The sequence below is a fragment of the Pollachius pollachius genome (assembly GCF_949987615.1).
Source record: "Pollachius pollachius genome assembly, chromosome: 15".
Classification (NCBI taxonomy): domain Eukaryota; kingdom Metazoa; phylum Chordata; class Actinopteri; order Gadiformes; family Gadidae; genus Pollachius; species Pollachius pollachius.
This window is the reverse complement of record NC_136948.1, coordinates 6,315,611-6,339,919: the sequence shown is the minus strand read 5'-3', so window position 1 is coordinate 6,339,919 and position 24,309 is coordinate 6,315,611. Positions and strand designations below refer to the sequence as shown.

The 24,309-nt window shown below is 47.1% G+C and overlaps 3 protein-coding genes across 5 annotated transcripts; all 3 read left to right on the top strand.

Annotated features, from left to right (window-relative positions):
- The first annotated feature begins 2,263 nt into the window (after nt 1–2,263).
- On the top strand, nt 2,264–6,208 carry tp53i3 (tumor protein p53 inducible protein 3). Its single transcript, XM_079752312.1, has 5 exons — nt 2,264–2,530; nt 2,801–3,068; nt 4,239–4,451; nt 5,280–5,476; nt 5,802–6,208. Exons 1-5 carry the CDS (start codon nt 2,393–2,395, stop codon nt 5,997–5,999), a joined length of 1,014 nt encoding a protein of 337 aa, XP_079608438.1. The 5' UTR covers nt 2,264–2,392; the 3' UTR covers nt 6,000–6,208.
- A 271-nt stretch (nt 6,209–6,479) lies between these two features.
- On the top strand, nt 6,480–15,547 carry dnajc5gb (DnaJ (Hsp40) homolog, subfamily C, member 5 gamma b). Of its 2 annotated transcripts, XM_079752316.1 has the most exons (6): nt 6,480–6,654; nt 6,968–7,087; nt 7,735–7,948; nt 11,518–11,674; nt 12,906–12,965; nt 14,443–15,547. In XM_079752316.1, exons 2-6 carry the CDS (start codon nt 6,975–6,977, stop codon nt 14,550–14,552), a joined length of 654 nt encoding a protein of 217 aa, XP_079608442.1. In that variant the 5' UTR covers nt 6,480–6,654; nt 6,968–6,974; the 3' UTR covers nt 14,553–15,547. The 2 variants fall into 2 exon arrangements, with proteins under 2 accessions (XP_079608442.1, XP_079608443.1); XM_079752317.1 differs by lacking the exon at nt 12,906–12,965 and having other exon boundaries at nt 6,483–6,654.
- Nucleotides 15,548–18,974: 3,427 nt separating this feature from the next.
- LOC307086681 (proton-coupled zinc antiporter SLC30A2-like) lies at nt 18,975–24,021 on the top strand. Of its 2 annotated transcripts, XR_013812457.1 has the most exons (9): nt 18,975–19,171; nt 19,395–19,648; nt 19,925–20,071; nt 20,535–20,688; nt 21,220–21,418; nt 21,968–22,073; nt 22,491–22,625; nt 23,596–23,852; nt 23,955–24,021. XR_013812457.1 is itself a non-coding variant. In XM_079751979.1 (8 exons), the coding sequence occupies exons 1-8, from the start codon at nt 19,119–19,121 to the stop codon at nt 23,745–23,747; spliced, it is 1,200 nt and encodes a 399-aa protein (XP_079608105.1). In that variant the 5' UTR covers nt 18,975–19,118; the 3' UTR covers nt 23,748–23,889. The 2 variants fall into 2 exon arrangements, 1 of the variants encoding a protein (XP_079608105.1); XM_079751979.1 differs by lacking the exon at nt 23,955–24,021 and having other exon boundaries at nt 23,596–23,889.
- The last annotated feature ends 288 nt before the right edge of the window (nt 24,022–24,309 follow it).

Genomic DNA, 24,309 nt, shown 5'->3' with positions numbered 1-24,309 from the left:
GGGCCCCTTCGGCGGCGGGGAGGGACTCGCTGGACCAGGGCCGCTGGCCGGAGCGCTCGAGCAGCGCGATCTCCCGCATGTTGCGGCGGACGGTGGCCTTGGGCCTGCACGCCCTCAGCAGCGCGTCGCGCTCCAGCTCCCTCCGCAGGATGGCCTCCCTCTGCTGCAGCCTCTTCATCGTGCACCTGGGGAGGAAGGCCGCGCTCACATGACCGGCTCCGTGCCCGACAGCTCATCAGTACGGATGCCAGCCTAGCCACTTAGAGTTGATACCAGTATCGGAAATTCCTCCGATACTGCCTAAAATGCATTATCTGGTATCGCATGTACACAAGTCTATGTGCTGATCCGATACCATCGCGTGACTAGCTCATTTACTGCACAGCACATGACTTCTATTGGACAACGTCACACTGTGGCCACAGACACCACAGTTGATATCAAGCCACATGATAATACAATGTTAACCTAACTCAAGTGAGGGCAGGGACCCTTGGAAGTGTCGGTCGCGACACGTCACCTCATGGTGCCATGAGTCAAGGATCATAACACATAGAGCCGGTGTTAATGCTGACATGTCTAAGACCCTCTCCTTGTGGTGACAGCCGGTTTATCCTGTGCCTTGATTACTGATTCACCACAGTTGTGCAGCCTCACCCAGCCCCAGAGTCGGGCCATCAGCCTGACTCGGGGCCAGGTGAGGCTGCTTCAACCAGCCGTCAACCACAGACACACGCTCCACACCCATATCTCTGCAGTCCCTCTGAAGAGGATCCTTCCACCAGTACCTGTACTGGGCGTCCAGGAGCTCGAGCCTCCGCCGGTGCTCCAAGTCCGCCCTCCTGTTCCTGGTGTGCATCAGGTCCGTGATCCGGCTCACACCGGATCCCCAGTCCGCTCTCCTCATGGCCGGCAGCTTGGGATCCGTTTGTCTGGGATCCGTTTGTCTGGGATCCGTCTGTCTGGGATCCGTCTGTCTGGGATCCGTCTGTCTAGGATCCGTCTGTCTGGGATCTGTCTGTCTGGGATCCGATTGTCTAGGATCCGTCTGTCTAGGATCCGTCTGTCTGGGATCCGTCTCTCTGTGATCCGTCTGTCTAGAATCTGTCTGTGTGTGATCCGTCTGTATGTGATCCCTCTGTCTGGGATCTGTCTCTAGGATCCGTCTGTCTAGGATTCATCTGTCTAGAATATGTCTGTCTGTCTGTCTGTGATCCGTCTGTCTGGGATCTGTCTGTCTGGGACCCGTCTGCAATCTCCACCGGCTCTTTTAACTAATGTTGGTATTTCCAACACAGAGCAATAACCTAGAACGCGGCCGTCTTCTCGTGCTGGTTCCTCTGTTTACACCGGAGGGGTTTGTGTTGGAGAGGGAGAGCCATTTGCTACCATGGATTTCACTTGCTGGAACACAATAGGCCATTGTGATAGGTAAATTGTGGGGTAATTATGGAACTGGTTATTGTGTGTGTGTGTGTGTGTGTGTGTGTGTGTGGTAGAGTGGTAGAGGGTACAGTGTGGGGGAAGGGGTCGTAGTTTACAAAGTGAAGAGTGCGTGACACAGATTTGATGGTTTGACCGATGTATTGTATACAAACCCGTCCTGAGTAAAAGTATATTCTAACCACAGATGCAAGGGTCATGTGTGCCTGGGAATGAAACTGTGTGTGTGTGTGTGTTTCATTTTAGAGTTAAGTTATAAAGTCGAGGTAAAATCATATTCAGTTTGGGGGGTTTCCAATAAGGGTCTCGCAACTAATAACATGCATACAACATGTATATAACTTGTATATCATGCTTGGGATTTAAATAAATTAGGAATAAATACATTAAAATAAAGAAAATACATTATTTAATAAATGTTAATGGGTTAATCTACATTTTGTCACCCTACACTAAACTTAAATAGGATTTATTCATATTTACAAAAAAACACAGAAATGGAAAGAAACGGAACCAATGATGAACCGAGTGGGCACAGTGAAATGTCCCCACAAGCCTTAGAGGCAAATGTGTAGCCTAACAAAACCGTTTAGTCAGCTTTTGTGACAAAATAGCAATATCATAATTTGTGTGCACAATGGATGTATAATATCAGCAAACGGTGTCAGCGCTGTATTTACTTAGATAGGGGGAAGTGGGGGGAAGAAGTAGGAACAAAGTTCTCCAACTCATGAGGAACCCTACGCGTAAAAGTGGCGCACATACAGTCTTCTGATTGGTCCACTTCTATGCTGCTGCGCCGCGTCATTTACTATTTGCATAAAAGTTGGACTTTGTCCGAACTTTTCATTGTTCAGCGTCGCTGGTTTCGCGTTCCCATTTGGACACGCCTGCCCGCGCTTGCAGCGGTGCTTGCACAGTACAGTTGTTTAAAGACCAGAACCGCGTTATGCTCGCCGTTTGTGTTGATGTGCCAGGAGGGCCAGAGAATCTGCGAGTGGGCACGGTACCCAAACCCCGACCTAAAGATGGAGAGGTCTTAATTAAAGTTCACGCCACTGCGCTCAACAGAGCTGACACATTACAGGTAGCCTACAGCATATACTACGTACCCGCCATAGAAACTCAAAGAACCAGAACAGCATTTCTACTCAATGAGCTATAGCTTACATAACTCAAGTCAGGCCTGTTTTAAAGCATGGCAGCAAGAAGGATGACATTCATTACATTACATTACAGAAAGAACACACACACACACACACACACACCTATGTACCTTTTGTGCTGCTATTGTTTGTTACTGATTATGAATAAAGCTTCCTACAGCGTTGACTCCCCCATGTCTCCGGTGCCATAGAGGAGAGGGCTGTACCCCCCGCCCCCGGGAGAGAGCGACATCCTGGGCCTGGAGGTGGCCGGCACGGTGGCTGAGGTGGGCCCCGGCGTGAGGGGCCCCTGGGCGCCGGAGGAGAGGGTCATGGCCCTGCTGTGCGGAGGAGGCTACGCTGAGTACGCGGCGGTGCCGGAGGAGCTCCTGCTGCCGGTGCCCCCCGGGCTGACCCTCTGCCAGGCGGCCTCCGTCCCCGAGGCCTGGCTCACGGCCTTCCAGCTGCTGCACCTTGTAGGTAACGGCTACGCTACGATGCTAACGCATCCGCTAGGAAGGAGGAGAGGCTAGGGAAGCTAATCGGGGACCTGTGGGCACACACGCTACGCCATGCACGCGCACATGCAGACACACAGACGTGCACACGTGCACGAACAGGTAGATGGAAATACGCCCCATGCACACACACACACACACACACACCCACAAACCATGCACACACACACACACACACACACACAAACCATGTACACACGCACTCACTATGCACACGCACATGCACACGCAAAGGCACACACACCGCACCATGCACACACTGCACACGCACGCACGCACCATGCACATGCACACCCACATAAATGCATGCCATCCACACGCTCAGATTGCAGAACATAACAAATCAATCTAGCCCAACATAAGATATTGTGAAGGGACACTTTGATGTGTGTCCTGATTACTGTTGAGGTTATAGATGGATACAAACACACCAAAGAGATGTTAAAAAGGACCAATAAAAAGAGAAAATAATTATGTTGAATACAATAATTGAAAGAAAGCAAATAATATATAATTAATAATTCTTCCCCTGAGAGAATATGCCTATTGTTGTAATTAAAGGTAGTAGCTAGTTAATAAGTAGGCATAGTAAATAAGGAGTAACTGGGTTGTAATAATTATCTAAAATTAGACTTTTGCATCGATCAAAGACCATATGGTGGGGTTTCATTGGCATTTGGAACAAATTTCAAACTTTTCAGTGGAAACTTGTATGGTATATAGCACAAAAAGTATATAGCACAAACCATGTTAATTCCATTTAACTTAGTGGCCCAAAGTCTACCTGTAGCGTTCCTTGAGCATCAATCCTAATCCTATCCTTGCTTACCTGCTCATTAATGATAGATAAAGCAAGTCACTTACCCGCTCATTAACTATAATGCATAAGTCACTTACCTGCTCATTAACGATAGATAACACAAGTCGCTTACCTTCTCATTAACGATATATGAACCCCTCATTAAAGTGTCTTTCTGCTCATTAACAATGCATAACACAATTCAGTGACCTTCTCATTAACGATGCACAACACAAGTCCCCGTAAATCCACTTAGATATGCGCAGCTGTTCAATGACCAAACAGAACCACACCCAGTAGCAGCAGCCGCCCTTCGGTCCCTTGTGTCCACAGCCGAGGTGAAGGCGGGAGAGGTTGTGCTGGTGCACGCCGGGGCCAGCGGCGTGGGAACGGCGGCGGTGCAGCTGGCCCGCCTGGCCGGCGCCGTGCCCCTGGTCACGGCCGGCTCTGCCCAGAAGGTGGACGCGGCGGTGGAGCTCGGGGCGGCGGCCGGGTTCCTCCACAGCCAGGGGGACTTTGCAGACGGAGTCCTGAGCTACACTGGAGGTACGTCTGGGCTCTCATCGGACAAACCCGATCCTATTCCTCCCCCTTGATGCGACGCCTGTTTTTGATTTTTGTCTTGTCTTGTCTGTGTGGTTTGTAAATGGAGCTGCTCGGATGCAACCAAATTTCAGAGTTGGTATAACAATAAAGTATTATCGTGTCGTATCGTATCATCTAAGAGTCTGTTTAGAGTCGCAGGGGTTTTCTTAAAAAGGCACTTGGCACTAGATGTCAACTTAGTCACTTATTTGAAATACTATTCACCCAATTTTGTACTACTTTGAAGAACATCAAGATCTCTGTAGGACCTCCCTTAACTACCTCTTCCCTCTAATGACCAATCAAAGGGGAGTGCTTCTATTAACCAGATATATAGGTACACAGAGAGATGGATGCTCCTATTAACCAGATATATAGGAAGATAGAGATTGATACTCCTATCAGACCGACATAGGCAGAGAGAGAGATGGATGCTCCTGTATACTCTATAACTGTGGTTCTCAAACATTTTCTACTCGTGTACCCCCTCATTTTCTATTTGTCTAGCTTTCAGAGTTGAATATTGTTTAGGCTTTTTTTGAGTACCTCTTGCAGTAGTCCAAAGTACCCTTAGGGGTACATATTCCCCCATTTGAGAACCACTGCTCTACAATAAAAGGCCGGCAAAGGGGAATGAGTGTGCAACCTTCTATCGTATTTTGCATCACATTGTTCCATTAGTCGGCGCCTCAGGTAAATGTCGGTTGGGTATGCGCCCTGCCGATTAGCTCACCAAATGTAAGTCACAAACCAGACCATGACCTCGGTCTCCGTCCATCGCTGTCGAAGGCCACGGCGCGGACGTGATCCTCGACTGTGTCGGTGGGACCATGTGGGAGAGGAACGTGCGCTGCCTTGCTGTGGACGGCCGCTGGGTGCTGTATGGCACCCTGGGGGGCAAGGCGGTGCAAGGAGACCTGCTGGGCCATCTACTTAAGAAGAGGGGCCGGCTGATCACCAGCCTCCTGCGTTCTCGGAGCCTCCAGGTGAGTTAATACAGCTCGTTAGTAGCCTCCAGGTAAGTTATTACAGCTCGTTAGTAGCCTCCAGGTGAGTTAATACAGCTCGTTTGTTACCTCCAGGTGAGTTAATACAGCTCGTTAGTGGCCACCAGGTGAGTTAATAAAACTCGTTAGTGACCACCAGGTGAGTTAATACAGCTCGTTAGTAGCCTCCAGGTGAGTTAATAAAGCTTGTTAGTTGCCTTATCGTTGTAAGTAAAATAAATAGATATTCATTTATTTATCCATGTGATCACCAACATCATGTCTTCATTTCCAATGTTGTCTTTGCATCATTTTCTCTCGGCAGTATAAAGCTGACCTGGTGAAGGCCTTCTCCGAGAGAGCCTTGCCCTTCTTCACAGACCCACATCAGCCTGCCCTGAAGCCAGTGATTGACAGCGTGTTCGACCTACAAGACATCGGCGAGGCCCACAAACACATGGAGGCCAACAGAAACAAGGGAAAGATTGTTATAGTGATTCCACAGAATCAGGGTGGGGAGTGATGGCTAGAGTTTACACAAACAGACCTTGCTCATTATGGACCAAATTAAGAAGAATAATTAATCAGTGTGGATTGTCTTTTTGATTTGTTTTGTTATAATACTTACAGGAAGATCAGTCAGAGCCAGAGTGGTCACAATGAGCTCTGTAGCAAGTAGTTCGATTGGGAAGACCGAAATGGTTCTGGGTCAGCCAACCTTGAAGCACCCATACCAACCTAAGCTCATTCATGATTGAACAAGTTTATTAAATGAATTCATAGTTCGTACAAAAATATTGCCTGTATAATTTTAAAAGGTTGCCTTAATTGAAGTGACTCATTGTGAAGTGACTCTAATTTTCTCCTGAATAGAGGTTCCCAGTGTGAGCGGCGCACAACTCTGGACTGCGTATTTGCAGCGCAGCTATGCGCAAGCCACACCCGTCCCCTTGGTGACGAAACGGGAATCCTTTTTTTTTCTGCTTGATGAAACTTCCTGGGTCTACTTTCATCAAGTTAGTTATGAAATCTTTCTTTCCGCGTTGCTGTTGTTAGGAGAGGGGATTTCTTAGATATTCGGTTTATCATGCGGCAAACGTTAAAACAACCAGACCAAGTTTGTGAATCCTGCGACTCTCGCTGAAGTTCAAACACCGATTCGGTCGCTGTAACTACAAGTATGTGTGCTGTTGTCTACTTCCTCATGCCGCCGAGCTAAGCGGCTAATGCCTGGGTCAATATCCAACTCCTGCCTTGACAGCATTAAGTCATGACCTGATTGTTGTTCATTTTTATCTAAAGAGGAAGACTCATTTCACACATTCAGTGCAGATATCTCAATTAATAATATCCTATCCTTTCATGATGAGCAGTGTGTAGCTATCGTGTACTGGCGCCTTCTCCACACGGACCCGTGTTGAGGTGAACGTGGTAGCGGGTTTGAAACGAGTACCCAGTGTTGAGTTGTGTTGTGTTTTAACGCCCTGTCAGATCCACCATGGAAGAAGGGAATAAACCTCAGCGCAAGATGTCCACGGCGGGGGACAGCCTGTACAAGATCCTCGGCTTGCAGAAGGGCGCCACTGCGGACGAGATTAAAAAGGCGTACCGGTAGGTTTGGTTATTTAGATATAACCAGGGTGCGATTTGCCGGTGGGGATGGTGGGGATTACCCCCCCCCCCCTCTGGTTTACACGTCCTACCCTCTGCTGAATTATTTTTATCCTCGGTGGGGATAAAAATTATCCCCCCCACCCAAAGTATTTTCACCATTACATCGTAATAATTAACAACCAAAATACACAGGGTCCGTCTTCATTTTGAAACATTTTAAAATGTTTCTCAAAATTATCCCCCCCTCTGGTTTTTTCACAAATCGCACCCTGGATATAACTATATCTTTATCCCAGGGATGCATCTACACTCTCAATGCATTCTTATCTGCACTATCGGATTAGACACTCCAACATTTTTCCCAATCAATGCTAACTTTATCCCCCAAATGTAAGCCTCTCTAACTGACTCCCTTACTGGTACTTAATACAAACCAATGGGTTGCTCCTGTTACCTTGTTTCCCGTTTTAAGCAGTTTGTATCGATTGATGAAAGGCGTCCCATACAGAATGTTTGATTTGATCTAAAACGACTCTTCTTCCACATCGACGCAGGGGGCTTGTCCACACACGTCGCATATAACTCAGAGCGGCTTAACCCACTAGCTGTCACGCAGATCCTCTCATTCTAAACTGTCCCTACAGGAAGCTGGCGCTGAGGCATCACCCGGACAAGAACCCAGACAACCCGGAGGCAGCGGAGAAGTTCAAGGAGATCAACAATGCCAACGCTATCCTCAACGACGAGAACAAACGCAACATCTACGACGAGTATGGCTCCATGGGGCTCTATGTGGCCGAGCAGTTTGGAGAGGAAAGCGTCAAGTACTACTTCCTGACGTCAAAGTGCTGGTTCAAGGTGAGGGCTCAGCCACTCGCGACAGGCCAACCTCTGACCGGAGGGGGGGGGGTCCCCCCTGGCCCCCATGTGGCCAACGCCCCTGGGGGAGCCTTCTGTGCCTGTGTAGTCAATGAGATAGTCACTTGATGGTATCGGATCGGCTATAGACTTGGTTACTCGGCGACACCAGATACTGCAATTTAGGCAGTATCGGAGGAATTACCGAAACTGATTTCGGATTCGGAACAACTTATAATCATGCTTCAAAGTTCACCACGGTGTTGTTGAGTATGATTATACGGTATTGATTATACAGGTTTTTAGTATTTTACCTTTTTAGCCGGAGCAACTTGCATTGAACTCGGATACATGTTAAAGGGGGCATGTTATGCCACCAGGTCTAAGTGTGATCAGCCCTTGCAAGCCCCTTCAAAACCTGCCTTTTCCTGTGCCTGGGTAACATCACAAGTGGGCGCGTCCACCTAGATGTAAGCCGGATAGATCCGTCTACCAGCCTACCCAGCGGACTGTAGCAAATGTTTCTTATCTATCCGTCATACATCTATGTGGACACGCCCACATGTGACGTCATTAAAACACAGGGAAGGGCCGATTTTCAAATGGCTTGTAATGACCCCTTTAAGGCCAAGGCTGAGACATTATTAATGATCAAACACATGCCCTTCCTTGTCCTGGGGTCGACCTTCCTCGCCCCCACGGTGCTGGCGCCTCTATGCAGACATTGTGTAGTAAATATGGGAGTGTGTTTCTCTCCTGCAGTCCATTAGAGAGAACCCTTTCCCTGCAGGGTTCTGCTCACAGAAACCTCCACAGAAGTTTCTGTGGAAGTTTCCAATGTACAGGTATTGTACATTGGAAACTTCCACAGAAACGTTACATTGCTAACTGCTATGATGACCAGCACAACGTCTGAGGAACAGACCTTAAAGGGCCGGGGCTCCTCTCTCACCACTTTTATTAGCTCACATGCTCGCTTGTGTCGATGATGTAAGCTATGACAGGAATGTGCGGTAAGGCTACCAACATTTCCAAGCACACCTCACTCCTTCCAGTGTTTCCCATACATAGACCAATGTGTGGCGCAGTGCTACAGAAACAACACCGAGTGGCACAAATTGATTCAGCTTTTTTTTTTCCTTTTCTATCGCCATTTTGAAATATAAATATCGTTCCGTTCAATCATCTCCAGATAGCACTCTTTCTCGTTCGCACACGTACACAGAGACAAGCGCACACACATGCCAATGGTGCGCCGGTATACACTACCACTTATTGGATCAACACTCGTATCACTGATACATGCACACGCACTGACAGCTGATTCGCCCGCTCCTCCTCTCAAAGCGCTTGCAAAGGAAAACCCGAAGCAGCAGGATATTTGGCACAGTGAAGACGGTCTGCGACATCTGGAGTTTACCAATGTGTGCTCAAACACACCTGCCCAAAATTATTGTTGACTCAGAAAAGATAATGTTAGCCTTATGAACTCAACCTTATTAATATTGAACATCCCGCCCCCTAAGTCAGCATAGATAACGTTGGTAACGCAGCAAACAATGCGATTAATGTGAAATGCGGCTATAGTTTAGATAGATTACGGTGTTAGACTGGGTACCCCCAGCCCGTTCTGCCGGCGATTTGAATTCGCTCTGCAGCAGGGGCTGGAGAGGAGCAATACATTTCTTTCTGTTTCCGATCCCCTTTTACTGGAGCCAATCACCAATCACCTTTTCCCCCTTGCGCGCTAATGGCTGGTTCAACACAATGACGACAGGGAAGCGATTGCTGCGATCGTTGGTGTGATAGTTTGAAGGACTATTATTATTTTTATATTGCTAAATGAGCAATCGTGAAATCCCCCCCCCCTTCAGGACTCATCGTTTCACCCCCCCCCTTTCTCGTCTCACTCCGCTATTATTATACACTATTATTTTTATTATTATTTACATATTGTTAAATGAGCAATCGCGAAATCACCCCCCCGTCAGGACTCTTCGTTTCACCCCCCCCCCCCCCCCCCGCCTTCTCTACCGTCCCCCGCTGTGTGTAGAGGTTGTGTGCTCCCGTCTTGCTAAGGATCCATAAGCCCTCTGTAAGCACTGTTAACCCCTCGTGTGTGCGCAGTGGGCGAGAACCATTCAGAAGAGATTACGAAACGTCACCACTGCATCTCAGTCGAAAATGCCCGAGAAAAGGCCAATGTGCTGCCAACAACCAAAACTAATTGACCCTCTTCAATATCCAAAATATCGCCCCCAGAAAGTAGTCCTAAGCTCTATTGGATCTGAATATTCTCAGAGTCACGCCTAGAGTCGTGCGCAGTTTCACGAGCTTGGACATCCACTCAAGCACTTCTCTAAAATAAGTTTTATGTAAAAATATGCAAAACCTTCTCAATCAGCATATCTGTGTTCCCTGTAGAGTGGTTCCGATACCCGATACTGCATTTTAGGCAGTATCGGGCATGGGCCTAGCTTATTTACAACACAGGCAGAGGACATCACAAACACATGCAGTGTTAAGCCCAACTCTGACGCCGCCATTACTTTCGACGTACTAGCCCACACCGGTGGTGGCGTGGCGTCCCACTATCCTTCACGCTACTGGTCTATTCCCTAGCGTCGCCGCCTCTGATAAAGCGTTTTTTTAAAGCTGTTTTGTACATCCCGGCTTGATACAAGGACATGGAGATTGTTGATGCACTAGATGAATAATTCCGGAATGCGAACTGAATGAGCAATGACAGTAAATAAAGTGACTAAACCGTAAACAAGGTGCCCGACAGTACATAAAGTAACTATAAATTAATGTGACTATCATTGTAAGCACAAACAGAGGATCATGGGCATCAGGGCCATGTATGTAGTCATAAAACAACTGGTATAACGTTATGGTAGCCTATACCGAGTATGTTTGTTGATCTGCTGCTTTCAAAATACAATCACAACGGTGCTGCAGCGCAACGCTTCCTATTGGTGCTAGGGGCGGTATTTGACGCGCCGATTCTCGGAATCGGTATCGGGAAGGAAAAATTGGTATCGGAACATCTCTAGTTCCTTGTTCCTTGCTGCTCACGCAACAGACCTGCACACACTTAAAGAATTTTGTAGTGCTTGTAGGATAGGGGTATTTTTTTTTATAAAATATGTAATGTAGTGCTTTTCGTAAACTTTTTTATCCTATGTATTTATATTAGTGTATCTTGTTATCCTTTTAATGTTTAATCACATGTTTAGATATTATTGTGTCTTGTTTAGTTTTGTAGTATTTATTGTTCTTACCTGCCCAGGGACTACAGGTGGAAAATAGCAGTTTGCTAAAACCTGGTACATTGCATCTCTCCTTGCTCTAAACAAGGTTAATGTTTCTTTTGTACATTGTCCCTGTTCGAATAAAGTTACATTAATGAAATTGTGCCTTCACCCTCTCAGCCTTCAGACGTTAATGAAAGCGACCCGGCGTGTAGCCTGTTCATCCTCGCGCTGCCCTTTTGTGAGCCCCTCCTGGGTTCAGCGTGCACCTCGCTGTAGCTAAAGGACCCCCTTCTCCTCCCTTCCCCCCCCCAGGCCCTGGTGGTGTGCTGCAGCATCTTCACCTGCTGCTGTTGCCTCTGCTGCTGCTGCTTCTGCTGCGGCCGCTGCGGCAAGAACCTGGAGGGGGACGGGGACCCCTACATGGACCCCGAAGACCTGGAGGCCCAGATCAGGGCCGAGCAGGACGCAGGTGAGTGGGGGCGGGGGACATTTCTTTTCTCCCTGCTGAGTCTCCGACGGGTAGAGCAGGTTTTCCTCAGTTCTGCTTACATGTTGGTTTGCTCAACGGCTCATCCCCTTCAAGCTCTAAAGATCACCCGGTGTCCCTGACTCAGCCACTTTTGGGTGACAGACGCTGGGACCACGAAAGCGAGTGTGGCCTGTTTTTACTGTGTCAGTCATTCTGTGCGCTGGAATTCTTACGACGAGGCAAAGGTCATCTGTGTGGGACAATAACACACAGTAGTGATAAATTATTTGGAAAGGTTGCATTTTTAGCAAATGCAAAACCGAGTAAAGCGAGGTGAGATATGTAAATAATAAACTTTGACCGGTTGCCATTTTTATCTCTGTGTGGTTAATTTGCAGTTGCGGTGTTAATTAGGATGTTGTCAGCTTACTGTTACATTAAACTGTTATCAGAAAACGCGGTTATATGCTATAGACCCTATAGTATCTGTGGTATAAAGGCTGGGACGAATTTCAAATTATTATGTTCACTTTATGTTGAAAGTATATACTGTCGCGATTCACATTGAAACAAATGGCGCAGTGATTATTCTTCAAAACAAGAGCTAGTAAATTGTGAAAAATGAATTAAACGGTAATCAGACAACGCGGTTATATGCTAAAGACCCTAGAGTATCTGTGGAATAAAGGCTAGGACGAATTTCGAATTATAAATATGTAAACTTTATGTTGAAAGTATGCACCGTCGCGATTCCCATTGAAACAATGGCGCGGCGATTTTTATTTATTTTTTACGTTTTTTGTTTATTTATTTTTTCTAAACGGTTATGATTTACTAACCGGTTACACGTGTACCCGTGCACACCCCTAATTGATACACCTGTATACAGTGCACTTCAATATTTTATTCCATTAAAGTGGTGATGTTATCCTACCAGGTGGAGTGTGATTAGCCATTACAAGCCGCATCAAAATCCGCCCTTTACTATGTTTTATTGACATCACAAGTGGGGATCACCGCTTGTGGTGTCACTAAAACCGATTTTCAAACGGCTCGTAACAGCTAATCACGCTCACACCTGGTGGCATAACATCCCAATTTTAACATTTCGATAACATTCAATACTTTGTCGTCCACACACTCCTCTTCGTCCTGCAGCCCGTAGTGGAACAATCTGAACGTGAAATCCCTCCAATTGAAAAAATGCCCTCTGACATCTCTTGTTCCACAGCCAATGGGGAGACAGTAGTTGAGCAGCCTAGCGCCACGCCCCTGGGCTCCCGGGCTGCAGGTGATACCCCTGCTGTGGCTCCCTGTGCTGGGCTGAGCCCCATCCGCCGCGAGCCCCCTCTACCCCGCTGCTGCTGCTAGCCCTTCTAACCGCCGCCTTTCACTTTGGTAGAACTCGAGCGAGCTGAGGCATTTACTTTTACATTCAGGGCAGTTATTAGAGACTTTGTCCAAAGTGACTTACGATAGGTAAATTTGTCCAAAGAAGGAGAAGCAACAGTATGTCGCTGTTGGTACAGGAAGGTTGTTCGTAGAACCAAGTGCCAAGCACTAACAAAGTGCCAAGTATACGTGGAGTGGGTTGGGTGAACCCATTTGCCGTATACAACAAAGATAGCTAGGATAAGATGCTACATAAGTGCAAAGACATACAACATACAATAATTGCGGTCATGTCCGGAACGAAACTGCTTAATCAAGTTTGGTTTTGTGACCCGGTTCATAAATGTATAGCTGGTAGGTTAGCGCTTTTATGCGAAGGTCATTCAGGTACAGGTTTGTTCTCGGGAGTCGACTCTCAGGAGTCGATCCCAGAACCTTATGACTGGGAGTCAAACACCCTAACCGCTAGACACTCTGATATATGAGTGGCAAAGGGGATTTGTGTGTTGCAAGTTTGCAAATTTGAATAATGCAAAATTAATCGATTTCATATAATGCCATTTGAGCTGACAGTTGAAATATTTTCAAAGATAAAGTACAGTGAGTAGTGCATTTCATGGGTACCAGTTGGATTCTTACCACTAACCCTGGCAGTGTTAAAGCCATGCTCTACCAGCTGGGCTAGCAAGGATCCACATAAATGGACAGAAACCGCTTTGATGCGATTAGAATAATCTGAATAGAAAATACACTGAATAATTTAAAAGGCTTGTTAAATATCCTCAATGTTAAAACATGGTTTTTCATTGTATACAGGAGAAGAGGCAGGACTGTGGTTATTTATTTTAGCCTCTCCACGTTAGCTGTTTGCCGCCGGTTTATTTGTGGTTTGAGTTTGATTATTTGATCTTTATCCTGTCAGTCTTTCGGACTTCTACGTCTTTAACATTAGACATTTGACCTCTTCACCGAAACTGTCAAACGACTGCTACCAAAGTGAAATATTCATTACAGGCATTTATTGTGCATTATATTAACCCTTTTTAATATTAATACCAATAATCTGTGTTGATGAGCAATTAGGCTTTCCGTCTGTTGGTCTGTTTTTAACATGCTTGTCTGTATCATGTTGCTAACGCTGGCTGATGGCAAATTATAGGCTTCTACGCACTGACGGCATATTAACATGTTAACATTAACCAAGTTGGTGCTCCATTGGAAGCTGATTGTTTCGTTAACATTCTGCGCTGCTGATCTTCACAAACAAATCACATCTTCACATAAAAAAAGCTCCTTAAAAGAAAAAACTGAACCATATTTATGAGCTTGCGATTTTGTTTGCGGTTTTTCTCACTGTCCTCCGCTGCCCCCTGCAGGCGAGAACACGCCAATTGTCATCCAGCCCCACGCGGCCAACGGCGGCAGTACCGAGTCCATCGACAAGGACCAGGCCGTCTTCCAGTGCACTATCCCGGCTGAGAAATGAGCGGGGACCCGGTGTCCGGGTCTTTCAAGGTCTTCAGGACTTTATGAGACAGACCGTGGGGATAACACCCCCACTGGAGCCACGCCCACAGTGGATAGTGAATAAAGTTGTGAATGAGACCAGGGAGAGAAGAAAAAAAGAACGGAAAAGGCCTGAAAGAGGATTTTTTTTTTTGATTTTTTTTTTTTACAGGAATTAAACCGAAATTAGAGGATTTTCTTAGTTTCTTTTATTTTTTCTGATGCCAAAGTTTCACGATTTATCTTGTGAAACGTTCTTATTTATTTTTACAGAATTGTTTTAGGCTCTTTCCTTTTAGATTTGTTGAAATTGTGGATGAATACTTTGTTGCACTTCAAGGCGGATTGGAGAGCGTTTGACCCGGCCAGCATTGCCCCAACAGCCCGTGGTGTTGGTTTCTAAAGGTAAACGTTTGAATCTCTGCTCACTGCTGCTGACGGTCGAGACCACAACGCGGGAAAACCGCTCGTTTCGAACGGAAAAAAATGTTTCATTTTCAGCCTGTATCACGTCATCACAAGCGCCATCATAAACGTCTTCCGATTGGCCGTTTGTGAACGATGTAAACCATGAAAGAAGCATGGAAGGTCGGGGCTACAGGTGATTCTTCGTTCTCCGACCCCCGGTGTGTAGCCACTGTAGAATACTCAAGCATCACGCCAATAAGAAACTAAGATGTGCTCATTTGTTTTTTCCCGGGTGAAGTGCTGAGATAACTTGATTCACGGGGTGGAGGGTGATTTTTAAATGACGTAGATGTACACGAATCTTCCGTGTTTGACTTTGTTTTTAATGTAGTCAGAAATAGCCTAGCTACTGTATAGGTGTATTTGTAATTTACATTCCACTAAATATGTTAGCCCTTATAAAAGTACCACTGAAATGTATAAAGTGTATATATGAAATGTTGTTACATCCCTCTTTTCAGATTGCTGATTTCAATTTTGAATTAAATTTTAAACTTCTCACGTCAACGTCACTTTGGTTCCCTAAATACATGCGCGTTGTAACGTCAAATAGTTCCTCCAGTATCATGTCTCGTCATCCACATATCTGCATTCCTCTGCGTGGTCTGTCTCCAGTAAAGTGGGTGACGGGGCATTGGAAGCCCCGCACATCTGCATATCCACTCAATACAAAACGAACCACCCGGGGCCGTAAACCAACCTGGTCTACAATGACGCAATAGTTTCCGATTTTGTTTTGATTGTGTTTTGTCGGTCACATTTGTAAAAAGTCTTCTTTTTTTTTAAATCATTTCCACGAAATTAATGTACGGAAGAGGATTAGGGTGCAATGTTTTTCTTGGAAAGAGGGGTCGAATCCAAAGGAATAGCTTTAACGAGACTTTATTTGTATAAAGTATTTTCGGTATGGTAAACTGATGCTCTGAAGTAAAGAGAGATTGGAGATGTGCCTTAGCACGTGCGAGAGTGTTCTCCTAGCTGATCCTAACCACAAACCCACGTATGGTAATCGCTGCCGGGAGAGTTCTAAAGGTTTCGTGGCCAGGTGGTCTTCTTTATGGACTCAGCGAGGACCGGAAGACTCGGAGAGAAACCGGTGTGACGTAATCCTCGGTTTTCCTCGCCTGGTCTGTGATGCTGCCCTCTGTGGCTAAAGTATCTATTGTAGCCTTCAGTAATGTCCTGCTTTCCCTTGTGGCTATGTGTAGTATTTACGGCTTATATATTTGGTCCTACCCCCTATTGGTTAAGTGAGGGAAATACAGCTTGTGTTCCTAAAATACGTAACAGTCCCTCCTTGGTCATCTTAGATGACCATACAATAATATTTTAAATTATAAACACCATTTACCACACCGAAAACATAGTCAAAGTAGAATCTATCATCAACACCATCAACCGTCATGGAAGAACCTCTTGAAGAGAGGGGAAAAACCACTACGCGTCCCCATAATACTGAGACGGCATTCACGTTGTGGGTCTTGTTGAAAATACAGGTCATTATTTAACAATACAACAATGAACATGAATCTTGTTATCATACAATCACATGGCCAAACAGCACACAAACAAAACTATCAATAGAAATCCTGAGCTAATACTTTTGGTCATGTGCTACAAGGTCATAAAATATTCAACAGGTGCGAAAGTAACGTAAAAATTGATGGTCATAACACAATTTTAAAATTTCAAAATGATTGATAGACTAAAATGGATTTGGGGGGTTCAAGTGATCTTCGTGTATTGGTGCGCCGGTTCATGTGGGTGGTTTGGGCATGGATTTGGGGAGTTCAAGTGATCTTCGTGTATTGGTGTGCCGGTTCCTGTGGGTGGTTTGGGCATGGATTTGGGGAGTTCAAGTGATCTTTCTGTCGCCGTCGGGTCTGTAATTCATGAACCCAAGACTCGTCCCTCCTTGTCAAGGGCTCATCTCAGAGAGGTTACTCCTACACCATGGGAGCCTCCTCACAAGTTCTCCGTCGTCGTGTCAGCAACAGGTGGCCTGTAAAACAATCGTCTCAAGGAAGATCAACAGTACCATTATCAATGCAGAGAGAGAGAGAGAGAGAGAGAGAGAGAGAGAGAGAGAGAGAGAGAGAGAGAGAGAGAGAGAGAGAGAGAGAGAGAGAGAGAGAGAGAGAGAGAGAGAGAGAGAGAGAGAGAGAGGATGTAACACTTAAGTCGAGGCCCCCTGTTGCTCTTGAGCAATGGCGTTTGTTTCAGAAAGGGCTCCGACTACAAAGACTGTGGAGGTACGAACAAAGGAAACGCACGTTTCCAAGACGCGTTGTCCCTTTAAATCGTACACCACGTGGTACATCCAAAATGCTGCAGAAACAAACTAGTTTTGGATCTCTATAAGAAGTATGAGATTCCAGCAAGTTTGTCCCCACGGCGGGTTAGCGAGGGACTTGATAGCAGATGGGTTGTACTGCGTAAGTGCTACCTCTACGGCTGCGTTTTATACTAACCAAAATTGCACATTAGATGTTACATGAACCGGGCTGTGAGGAATCAATTAGATTTGAACTCCTTGGCTAACGCCGGCCAAGCCTCCGTCCGGTTCAATATGCAACTAAGATAGATTAACGTTAAAAACCTGACCTTTCCTCGCCCCGCCGTAAGAGTTCGGAAGTTTATGGCCGGTAATAAATATACCTTATGGTGGCCCGGCTGAACTCGAAGCTTATCACCAAATAAATAACACTTAACCACAGGTAATACGTCTCCCACGTTGGTACAAACATTTAGATCTAATCAGGATTGGATACAGTCTATCTACAAACCCATATAAAACACACTCCGAGCCCTTTACTTCGTGAGCTCGTTATTCAATTTCAATCTGTTAGCGTATCCTAGGCCGTTCGTCTAACCGGCTGTATGAATTTAAACCAGTCCGAGATTACACGTCCCCGCAACCAGTCGAAGGCAGTACAAGCTATTCACCTAATGTTACTAATCTAACTATACAGAGTTTAGTCATTGACAACAGGTTCTGTTTACCTTTCTTGTGGCGCCTGTAAGTAGCTTGTACTGCTCCCGACGGCCCCGCGGTCGCAAGTCTCGGTCCGGAACTTTCCAATCACGTCGGGGTCACCAAATTGCAATGTTTTTCTTGGAAAGAGGGGTCGAATCCAAAGGAATAGCTTTAACGAGACTTTATTTGTATAAAGTATTTTCGGTATGGTAAACTGATGCTCTGAAGTAAAGAGAGATTGGAGATGTGCCTTAGCACGTGCGAGAGTGTTCTCCTAGCTGATCCTAACCACAAACCCACGTATGGTAATCGCTGCCGGGAGAGTTCTAAAGGTTTCGTGGCCAGGTGGTCTTCTTTATGGACTCAGCGAGGACCGGAAGACTCGGAGAGAAACCGGTGTGACGTAATCCTCGGTTTTCCTCGCCTGGTCTGTGATGCTGCCCTCTGTGGCTAAAGTATCTATTGTAGCCTTCAGTAATGTCCTGCTTTCCCTTGTGGCTATGTGTAGTATTTACGGCTTATATATTTGGTCCTACCCCCTATTGGTTAAGTGAGGGAAATACAGCTTGTGTTCCTAAAATACGTAACAAGGGCCACATGTGATTCTTTTTTTTGAGTTCTGACTTTATTCTCAGAATTCTCACTTTAAAGTCAGTAAGAACTCCAAAAAACACATGTGGCCCTAATCCTCTCCCTAAGGTATGAATGCTTTCGACCTTCCAAAATGATTACAAGTATTCCTGTTGTGTAAACCTGGTTAAAGTAGGCGTCGACGTGCGTAATTTGTTAGGCTTATAATAAACGGGTTATGACTGGATCCATTCCTCGATCCTCGACTGTCTATTTGACGCACCATTCTCCTAGTGATGTTTGTCAAGGGGCCTCTTACTACTGCGTCTGCGCAAAACACGAGAGACAAGCTGTCCTCTCTACTGTACTTTCTCACGCCTCCGTCGTGCACGGTGTGCCGTGAGCGCGCACACACCTGCCCGGCTGCGTGTTGTTTGCGCTCGCACCTGCCGAACACAGTGGCTACCACAGAGGATCGTATAGAATGAGTTGTTAACATTAATGTAACGGGGAAAAGTCATTTGACTCCCCATGGATTTTGAGACGCGTCATCTTCTGGAGGAAAGCGGCTCAGAGTTCCTCGGGTAGGCGTTCGTCTTTTAAAGGCTTTTCTTGTTAGTTTTTCAACCATTTCTCGCCAATACTATAATATTTCACCATTATATAATTAAATCATACTTGATGATTGCCTTTACACGCTGTATAGTGTGTTTGTGCGCAAATAGCGATTGCGTAATTATCGCCCACTTTCGGCCGTCGGACACGATGGCCAGCTGGTGTCAAACTTTACCGTTCGCATCGTGGCAGGACGTCCCGGAGCGCAGCGGAGCAAGAGGCTGGATCGCTCTGCTGCACGGAGGAGGATGAGGAGGACTCGGTCCAGGTGGGAAACGGGCCGGTAGTGGACAGCGGGTGGCGGTCTGCGGGACACTGCCACGGCGGGAACAATGACACGGCCCACGTGGCGTCCTGGGCCGCGCGGAACGAGAAGCGAACCGCCAGGAGGAAGCTGCTGCTGGCGTGCGCCGTCAGCCTGGTGTTCATGACCGGAGAGGTCATCGGTGAGGCACAACGAAAAGACACGATAACAGGCGTCTGGTTATGTGTAACATATTGTTATATACATATAAGTATAGGCTACACATGGAAATAAATTTGGTTTTACGTGACGTTTCAAATTACGTAAAACCCAACCTTACGCCCAGGTCTTGTCCCTGCACTAATTCCGATTCCTTTATCGTTAGCAGACGACCTGTTCCGTAGGACCAGGTCCTACTGAGGGGTCCGATGAAGCGATTCTAAAAATAACCCTTTCGTCTTTTCCATCACTTTGGGAGGCGGTTACGCGGCGCAGAGCCTGGCCGTCATGACGGACGCCGCTCATCTCCTCACGGACTTCGGCAGCATCATGATCAGTGTTTTCTCTCTGTGGATCTCCGCCCGGCCCCCCACCGACACCATGACCTTCGGCTGGCACCGAGCAGGTGGGACCAGTGCACTCTGAAGAACCAAAGCGTCTGTGGGGGCCACACACGAGGGTCTCCTGTGTTCTGTATGTTCAGTGGTCTTGCTCGCTGCGCTATCACTTTGGGTGGTGGGCGGGTTCACCCTGGGCTCGGGCGCTGGCGGTCGGGTTCATGTCATGTGTGATTGCATCCTCCTGTTCGTCGGTTTTTGGCATTGACCGAAAGAGAGAGTGAGCTTGGGAATGATTAAGTTATGTTGACCGCAGGACAATCAAAGACTTGGTCACTGGTAACCGTTTGTATTGTACGACCAAGAATAAAGGATCAACGCAAACGTCAAGAAGACGAAGTGAATATATCATTTTTATATTTATGTAAAATATGTACTATTACATTATTATTATAATATTGTTATATGCGAACAGCACACTTATCCTTTCACTCGAACCACTGATCCACGTAGTTCCTCTGCCCTCCCCAGAGGCCATGGGAGCGCTTGTTTCTGTGCTGTCCATCTGGGCCGTGACCGGGGTGCTGGTGGTGCTGGCGGGGCAGCGGATCCTAGACGGAGACTACGACATCAACACCCGCATCATGCTGCTCACCTCGGGGTGCGCCGTGGGAGCCAACGTCCTGTGAGCCAATCGCCCGACCGCTCAGCAGATATCACCAAAGTGACATACGGGGACTTTTATTTTGGAGCTGCATGATCGTTAGGGCGCAGGTAAGAGGGCAAAGGAGGCCTTCTGGGATTGTGGTCGAACCCAGAACCTTTTGGCTGGGATTCAAACACCCGTGCTTCTTCACTATTCTACTCAAAGTGACAGACGGGGACTTTTATTTTGTAGATATCTACCATTAAGGAGCAGGTGGGAGGGAGTTGGACGGTTTGAGGCATCTTGCTCAAGGTTGCCTACATGTTAGGCAACCGGTAGGCAACCTACCGGGTTTCGAACCAAGAACCTTTGGACAGGGAGTCACACCCTCTTGCATAGTTTAAATAAAGGATAAACGACCAGAGGAGAATCAAACCCACAGATACAGAGGTAACATGGTCCATGTGGATTGTCTGAATTGAACCAGAATGCTTCCCTGTGTTCTAGAGCACGGCTTGAATATCAATGTGAATATAGGAATATTGGTCGAGCGCCTCTCCTGTGTTCCAGGATGGCGTTGATCCTGCATCAGTCGGGGGGCTCCCACGGCCACAGCCACGCGTTGACCTCTGACCCCCCGGTTCGCAAGGGTAGGAAGGGGGGCCACGCCCACGGCAACACGAGTGTGAGGGCGGCGTTCGTCCACGTGCTGGGCGACCTCCTGCACAGCGTGGGGGTCCTGACCGCCGCCACCATCATCCACCTGAGGGTCAGTGTGCCGGCCCCCGTCCCCAGGGGGCGTGTCCGGGGTCGCTGACCACGCCCCCACATGGGTCACTACTTCGTAGTGCGATTTGAGGTTCTAGATCTGGTTACTCGATGGTGCAGTGCACTACTTTCAATACCCATAATGCACCATTTTAAACGATAGTGTACAACCGATATGAACTGAACTCGTGTCCGCACTGCACGACACATAGCGCTTCGATTTTCATCGGAATCGTCCGATAAACGATTTTGCGAATTTTGGTACAGTTCGGGTTAGCTCTAATTGGCGTGATTGGTGTTTGATTTGTTTCGTACCAAAGTCTGAATGATTTGTTTGTCTTCTAGGATTTTCATGGTTGGTATGTTGGAGACCTCAAGATAAAAACCTTTTATTAGTTTACATGAGTTTTATGATGTCAATCTATACCCACACTCCAGGGCCATCTCCGAATGAGCTTATAAAACAAACCTCATTTGAGTTTTTACTTAATGAGCACAATAAATAAAACGTGAATGTTGATGATGTTGTTTATATCCTTCTCTTCCCCAGCCTGAGATGAAGATGGCCGACCCTATTTGCACCTTCCTGTTCTCCGTTCTCGTCCTCGCCACCACCTCCACCATTGTTAAGGATGTTTGCCGAACTCTAATGGAAGGTAAACAGGAAACAGGTTGACCTGGTGTCGTTGACCTAGTTAATGCCCACACACATCTATCTAGAGGTAGCGTTCATATTCATTTATTTTAATAGTGGTTAGGTTTAGGTGATAGGGGTTATTGAAGGTTGAGGCTTCAGGGCTACAAGGGGAAGTGATGCATCATGGGAATTAGTCATGGAAAAGTCTCCACTGAAACACTCTCTGTGCGTGTGTGTGTGTGTGTCTCTACTGAAACACAGTGTGGGTGTCTCCAAAGAAACACTGTGTGTGTGTGTGTCTCTACTGAAACACTGTGTGTGTGTCTCCAATGAAACACTGTGTGTGTGTGTGTGTGTGTGTGTGTGTATGTGTGTTTGTCTCCACTGAAACACTGTGTGTGTGTGTGTGTGTGCACGTGCGCATGCGTGTGTGCAGGTGCCCCCAGCGGTGTCAGCGTGGCGGAGGTGAAGGCGGCGCTGCTGGCGGTGGGCGGGGTCAGGGCTGTGAGTGAGCTTCACGCCTGGAGCCTCAGCGGGACGCACTCCCTGGTCTCCGTTCACGTGGCGACGGGTGAGCGCTCGCCACCGGCTCGAGAACATATTTCTAGGATCTTTAGGAAACCACGACGACTCAATTTAAATGCTTTCTAAATGCTACCTGGTTGGGGAGATGGCCTGAAGGACTTTAAAGGTCCCATATTATACCTCCAGGTGTGTGTGTGATTAGCAGTTACAAGCCGTTTTGGAAATCAGCCTCTTCTGACATCACAAGTGGGCGTGTCCCCCTCCAAAACGGCTTGTAACTGCTAATCACACTCACACCTTAGCTGTGCTCGAAATCGTTCCCTATCACGGATATAATGCACTATATAGGGTGCTCGCCATTTTGTAGTGGTGTTCGAATTCTCAGTGGTTAAATTCATGCACTATATAGTGCCCTTAAAATACCAAAAATTTGAGTGTACATACGATGTTCCCTACATGTTACTCCCGTATATCACAATGCAATGAGGTGGTGTTTTTCCGGAGGAGAAGAAGAAGCTGAATAACCGCGAAAACAAATACATTTAATGATGGAGTCTCCGGCTTTCGTTTAGAAATGTCAACAATTTATTTGGGAATTAACATAGAAAATTGAACATTCAAAATTAATAAAAAAAAAACCTTGAACAAGGAAATGTGACATTCAACATCAATACAACCTCCAGCTTTCCTCGCGAGTGCCCGGTTTGTTTACATGATGTGGGCGCATCTGTCTGCGTCACACAAATACCCGGCGCATTTACTGACGCAAATGACGCTTAGAAATGTTCAGCGTAGTGTCCGAAATCTCGTTTGTTCGTTCCCTATATAGTGCACTGTATCATGAACACTACATAGGGAATAGTGAGTGAGTGAATAGGGAACGATTTCGAACACAGCTCTTGAGGTATAATCCGTCCCCTTTAAAACCGTGGCCGCTGGGTGTCCGAGGGGCTCTGGCCCTGGTGCTCAGAGGGTCCTCTGCGTTAACCCCTCGGCGGTGCTGCTCCTGTGTTCAGAGGAGCCGGCGGACCCCCGGGTGGTCCTGCAGGACGTCACGGCCCAGCTGCGAGAAGAGTTCGGCTTCTCCGGCGCCACGGTCCAAGTGGAGCGCTACTCCTCCGAGGGCGGGTCTGCTGGTCCCTGGGGGGCCGGGCCCCTGGCAGACTGAGGGGCCGTGGGCCCCACTGCGGCCCTGGGACCCAAGGCATTGGACAGCTACTCCCTGGGACGCTACGTCCCCGGTTGAGGCGTCACAGAGGGCGTCGACATCGCCGTACGTTACGCGTTACCTCGAGGAACGATGTCAGGTTCGGACGTTCTCCGGCTCCCAGTTCCCGGTCTGTGATGGTAAAGGCGGTCCTCCTCCCATCTCCAGATGTCCCCGAGTCGGTGCCTTTTGACGGACCTCGCTCGGACTTCCCGACGCAGAACCAGAAGCGCGCACACCGGGGTTGAGAAACCCCCAGTCCACCTTCACCGGCTGTCTGAGTATCATTCAGGCTTCAGGGCAGCTGTAGGATCATTAAAAGCTAATCTTTTGAAGACGGAAATAAAGAGAATTTCTAAATTGAAGTTATTGATTATAGAACAATGTAAATGTAGAGACAACGTCTGAGCTCCAACACTGTGTGTGTGTGTGTGTGTGTGTGTGTGTGTGTGTGTGTGTGTGTGTGTGTGTGTGTGTGTGTGTGTGTGTGTGTGTGTGTGGACGGACGAGGACGAGGACTGGT

Bases quoted from the DNA above. Each gene is read 5' to 3' on its own strand.
- tp53i3 (XM_079752312.1), top strand. From the start codon at position 2,393: ATGCTCGCCGTTTGTGTTGATGTGCCAGGAGGGCCAGAGAATCTGCGA. The intron at 4,452-5,279 runs GTACGTCTGGGC...TCGCTGTCGAAG, and splicing joins AGTCCTGAGCTACACTGGAG to GCCACGGCGCGGACGTGATC. The intron at 5,477-5,801 runs GTGAGTTAATAC...TTCTCTCGGCAG, and splicing joins TGCGTTCTCGGAGCCTCCAG to TATAAAGCTGACCTGGTGAA.
- dnajc5gb (XM_079752316.1), top strand. From the start codon at position 6,975: ATGGAAGAAGGGAATAAACCTCAGCGCAAGATGTCCACGGCGGGGGAC. The intron at 7,949-11,517 runs GTGAGGGCTCAG...TCCCCCCCCCAG, and splicing joins CGTCAAAGTGCTGGTTCAAG to GCCCTGGTGGTGTGCTGCAG. The intron at 12,966-14,442 runs GTGATACCCCTG...TGCCCCCTGCAG, and splicing joins CCTGGGCTCCCGGGCTGCAG to GCGAGAACACGCCAATTGTC.
- LOC307086681 (XM_079751979.1), top strand. From the start codon at position 19,119: ATGGATTTTGAGACGCGTCATCTTCTGGAGGAAAGCGGCTCAGAGTTC. The intron at 19,649-19,924 runs GTGAGGCACAAC...TCACTTTGGGAG, and splicing joins CATGACCGGAGAGGTCATCG to GCGGTTACGCGGCGCAGAGC. The intron at 20,072-20,534 runs GTGGGACCAGTG...TGCCCTCCCCAG, and splicing joins CTTCGGCTGGCACCGAGCAG to AGGCCATGGGAGCGCTTGTT.